Raw genomic sequence first — 5327 nt, forward strand, 5'->3', positions numbered from 1 at the left:
TCCCTACACCTTGTCTTCCCCAAACACTTGTTCCTGTCAGACCTCCTTCTATCACTGCACTTGGACTTAAGTCTAGATATCCTCAGTTACTAGAAGCTCAGTGTTTACAGAAACTGGTAACAAAATTCAGTGTCTCTCTTTAGTTGCATAAAATTTGTTAAATGCAACAAGACATCCAAAATTGACAATACCCAAATAGATCTCACATAGATGTAAGGATGAAATCATATGACAGAAATCTGAGGAACTGAAAACAATTGTTCCTACCATCACTATTTGAATGAATTACTTTGTAGATACAGCGCTGTTTCAGTGGTTAAACAAAGATATCACTTAAGCATGCAAAAACTGTCTTGATTTTTCTACTTTCAAATTCTCTTGCTTTCATGCAACTAATATGGAACTCAAGGAATGCTTCTAGCACCACAAATTTCTTCTAGCTAGATATCTCTTTGTACTGGAAGTCTGAACTGTTGAAGGTTGACAAGCAGAAAATGCTAATATTCTTTTTTTTTTTAATAGGTGAATGATTATTCTACCATCCTAAGATCAACATTTTTACTTTTTAAAGCAGTGTGATCTAACACACAAACAAGGCAGAAGAATGGGACATCTGAGCTGCTGCCCATGAAGGCAGGCGAAAGGGCAAGTAGGAAATGCCCCTTCCCCATCTGCTACAGCAGAATTTGGTGGTTTTCAGTACAGAAAGACAAAACACTACAGGATGTTTTAAATACATTACCAATATTTTAACCTAAACTACAGGTGACCTGAAATGTTTGTGTCATAACAACCTCCCCTTAATGCATTGTTTAAATAAAAATAATAATTCCTTGCATAAATTGTTTGCAGTGTTTTATAGAGTCCTTTATCTGTTATTTTCCTATTACTGTGTGTATAATTTTATTTGAACTATAGCCTAATTTAGCATTATAAAACCAACTTCAAATTCTAAGTATTTTAAGTTAAAAAAGACTGAAGAAAAATTGAAAAGAGAATTCTTTTAACTGATTTGTCTTAAAAGGTGTTAGTGAAAACTTATAACTTCAAAACTGATCAGAATGAGAAACTGCTTATTAGATTTTTATAACCCACTGCCAAAAACCAGAATTTCAACAGAACTAAAAGTATAATTAAGGTAGCACAAAGATCTCACCATGACACTCTGGGTTTCAGGGTTTTGGATAAGCACATCTGTGTAAGCAACAGTAACTAGAGGAGGGTAGATAGTTCCTCTCTGTGTATGGGATACCAGACGAATACTGCAGAAATAGAGAGTATGATTTTTAATACAAAAAAATGGATGAGTGCTTGGAAAGCAATCATTGAAACTTGTACTTGTAAGAAAATACTAAATGAACAGAACAGCCTGATCAATAAAATGTGAATTTCTAACCCAATGACATGGCACTTCACATTTTAAAAGCAACTGGAGTGTACAAAGGCATGTACACAAATATATAAAAAGAAAAACATGGGAAGGGTTGTTTACTTGTAAGAAAATACCTGAATCAATCTTTACCTGTCTGCATCTCCCAGGAGGACATCACAAAAAGAAGGAGAAAAGAAGTTTCTTCCAAAATATATTCCAGCTGAGATGAGCAATTAGTATTGACTCTAACAGGTAGTCTCACAATTTCAGTTAAATGACTACAAGCCTACTCTGGATTGTATAACAGAATAAGCAACAGGTTGTAAAAATACTGCAAAAAATAATACGGAGTATGAAATAACACCCTTGTATAGTCAGCAACACACACATTGAAAAAGAATGAACAGAGGAGTTTTTAGGCCTTTCCAGACAACACCTGCTTCTATGAGGTGACTGAACACCTGCTAAATTGCATTATGCAAACACGGTCTGATCCTTGTACCTGGAAGGGAATCATGGTGATTTTAACTCCCACAAGTCAATGTTGTTTTCTTTCACTCATCAGAACAACCTATGGAAATTCATGCTATTTCAAAATATGCAATGGAAAAAGCAGCATATATTACATATTAGACATATTAGAAAATACATAATAAAACCACTTTAAGACAATAAAATGCAGACTGTGCAACACTGGCTTTATTTTCTATGTACTATATATTATATGAATTAATCACCTTATTGTTATTTTGCTAGCAATCCGAATTACCCTTGGTGGTTTTCCCAAGTCATTCTCTTTTCCACTAAGTGTATCCACCAAAAAAAATCGACGAGTCAAAAGCCAGTTGTTCATATTACTGCCTATGAAAAAACATAACAGTTTCGCACACATTATTCAACACACAAAAAGAATGAAATGTGTTAGAAACAACACATATGATTGTATAACACATGGTAACTACTTAGGATATAAAATTGTTTATTTTCAATTTATACAAATGCATAATGAAATAAGATTATTCTACTTGTGCATATTACTGATCGGAACAGTGTATGCAACCAAAGCTTGCACTTAAACTATCAGAACTTGCCCTGCCCACAAAATACTAAATTTTTTAAATGGAAGCAAGTTATGGCGTGTTGTGATATCTTTAAAAACAACATAGTAACAGTAATTAATATAGATTATTTCTACTTGAAGTTTTCAGCTTGTTTAATTTCAGACATGTTACTAGCATCATCTTACCTTGATTAACAAACTTTTCATTGTATTGAAGATTCAAATTTAAAACTGGCACGGCCCAAAGATGTCGTTGTCCATCACCACCATTATATTCAAGGAACAGGTCATAAAAGACTGGATTAGCAAAATCCAATAAAATCTTAGAAACTGAAATTTTGCACTACAGGAAAAAATGTGAAAATAAAAAGATCACTTTAACTGTTTAATTATTTTGTCAAGCTGTGGATTCCTTCCCTACAAAATTATTGTGGAATCTGTCCCACTTCTTCACAAAAGAGACTATCACAGAATCATCAAGGTCCCACATGAGCCTCCTTTTCTCCAGGCTAAACACTCTCAGCTCCCTCACAGGACTTTGCTCCAGACCCTTCACCAGCTCCGCTGCCCTTCTCTCCATGCTCCAGCACCTCAATGTCCTTTTTCAGTGAGGGGCCCAGAACTGGACACAGCACTTGAGGTGTGGCCTCACCAGTGCCCAGTACAGGGGAACAATCACTGCCCTGGTCCAGCTGCACAATCCCTTGTACAGGCCAGGATGCCATTGGCCTTCTTGGCCACCTGGGCACATGCTGGCTCATGTTTGACCAGCTGGCTGTCAACCAGAAACCTCAGTTCTTCTTCTGCTGGGCAGCTTCCCAGCCACTTTTCCTCAAGTCTGAGCACTGCGGGTTGTTGTGACCCAAGTGCAGGACCTGGCACTAGGCCTTGTTGAACCTCATGCAACTGGCCTTGGCCCATCAATCCTGCCTGTCCAGATCCCTCTGCAGAGCCTTCCTGCCCTCCAGCACATCAACATCCCATCCAACCTGGTGTCATCTGCAAACTTGCTGAGGGGTGCCCTTGATCCCCTTGTCGAGGTCATTCATAAAGATGTTAAACAGGACCAGACCCACTACTGAGCCCTGGGAAACACCACCAGTGACCAGCTGCCAACTGGATTTAGTTCCATTCACCACTCTCTGGGCCTGACATCCAGTCATTTTTTCATCCAGTGAAGAGTGCACCTGTCAAAGCCACGAGCAGCCAGTTTCTTGAGAATGCTGCGGGAAACGGTGTCAAAATGCTTTAGTGAAGTACTGATAGACAAGGCATTCCAGCTATCTGCAAACAATTACAAAGTACTAATGATTTTATGCAAACTTCTCGGAAATGGTTGCAATTAACTGGAATGACTAATGTGGAGAATGAAGCTCTTAACATTTTTCAAGAGATTTGGAAAAAATATCCTAGCGAACCTCACAGACATAAAATTTGAAACAGTGTAAACATTAAAGTCAAGAAACATAAATGCTGAAGTCATGGAGTACTGAATCTGGTTCTGGGCCCACCAGTACAGGAGAGAAAATAAGCTACTTGATACAGTCCAGCACAGGCCACTATGGTGAGGAAGGGACTGAAGCAGCTCTGCTATGAAGAAAAGCTGAGACTCTTTTACCTGGAGTTAAGAAGGCTCAGGGGGATCCTATCAATGTGTACAAATATTGTGCAAGGGAGGGTGTACAAGACAGAGCCAGGCTCTTTTCAACAGCACCCAGTGACAAGACCAGAGGCAATGGGCATAAACTGAAACAGGAGGCTCCCTCTGAGCATCAGAAGACAGAGGTTTTCACTGTCACAGTGACCAAGCACTAATACAGGCTGTCCAGGGTGGCTGTGGAGTCTCTCTCCCTGGAGATAAAGACCTATGTGGATATGGTCCTAGGCAACCTGCTCTATATGGCCCTGCTTGAGCAGGGCTGTGGACAAGACAGCCTCCTGAGGTCCCCGACTACCTCAACCACTCTATGATTGTGTGAAGAAATTACATGTGAAAGTAGGTAACTTTTTGCATATGTGAACAACTATGCATGTTTAAATACTCCTATAATTTGTCAACCATGTTTTCTCCAAAGCCATATGGAAAAAAAAAAGTAATGTATACAATGGATGAAAATAATTATACTAAAAAATACTCAGTAAGTTATTGATGTGTCTATTCAAACCCAACCATATTAACTGTTATTAATACTGAATAACAGGTAATAACAGACTCAAGACCAAATAATCAAGATTTTAAAAAGAAAAAAACCCCCATACTTGACTAGTTCAGTGATCCTAAATAGAACATGTTTTCATTCTGTCTGAAATACTGAAATATGGATTAAACAACATTAAACAATATGGAAGAATAAAAATATTTAACAAAGATTTGTCAATGTTATTTGGTAAACACTTTAAATTTCCCAGACTAAGCTTTGACAGCCTTCCAAGACTTTCACACCACCTAAATAGCATCCAGAGTTTATATATTTTTACACTTCAACACATAATGTGGGGAATGGTTTTCAATGTTAGATGGTAATTAATAAACAATATTCATATAGAGGTATGAGATGCTGTGCACACATATGGAGTTTTATAAAGATGCTTCTTTCTCCACTCCCTTGCCAAAGAGAGTACCACCTTCCCATTTAACACATTAAGTGACAAAAATTGAAACTTTATCACTGGCAGAACCATTTCTGCAGCTGACGTGATTTAGTGTTCTATCCCCTCTTCCTTTCCTGGTGTTTAGTAAAGTAGGAAAACCCCAATGGTTTTTTTTCATAGTTAAGACAGCTAAAGAATCTCTTTCCTCTGATGAGTCACCTATTCTATTAAAACACATTTTCAATCTCTTTACTGAATTCACTAAAATCAGGGCATACAATAAAAAGTAAATGGGAACAATAT

The 5327-nt window shown here is 37.7% G+C and overlaps 1 protein-coding gene across 2 annotated transcripts in view; it reads right to left on the reverse strand.

Annotated features, from left to right (window-relative positions):
* TMEM67 (transmembrane protein 67) overlaps positions 1-5327 on the reverse strand; it is a 33897-nt gene that overhangs the window by 13311 nt on the left and 15259 nt on the right. For both annotated transcript variants that reach the window (XM_017730401.1, XM_017730400.1), the window contains exons 12-14: positions 2619-2775; positions 2110-2233; positions 1157-1262 (exon numbers count right to left, since the gene is read on the reverse strand). In XM_017730401.1, the coding sequence (XP_017585890.1) occupies positions 1157-1262; positions 2110-2233; positions 2619-2775 (387 nt within the window). The remainder of the gene's footprint in view (positions 1-1156; positions 1263-2109; positions 2234-2618; positions 2776-5327) is intronic.

The sequence above is a fragment of the Corvus brachyrhynchos genome, unplaced genomic scaffold (genome assembly GCF_000691975.1).
Source record: "Corvus brachyrhynchos isolate BGI_N302 unplaced genomic scaffold, ASM69197v1 scaffold302, whole genome shotgun sequence".
Classification (NCBI taxonomy): domain Eukaryota; kingdom Metazoa; phylum Chordata; class Aves; order Passeriformes; family Corvidae; genus Corvus; species Corvus brachyrhynchos.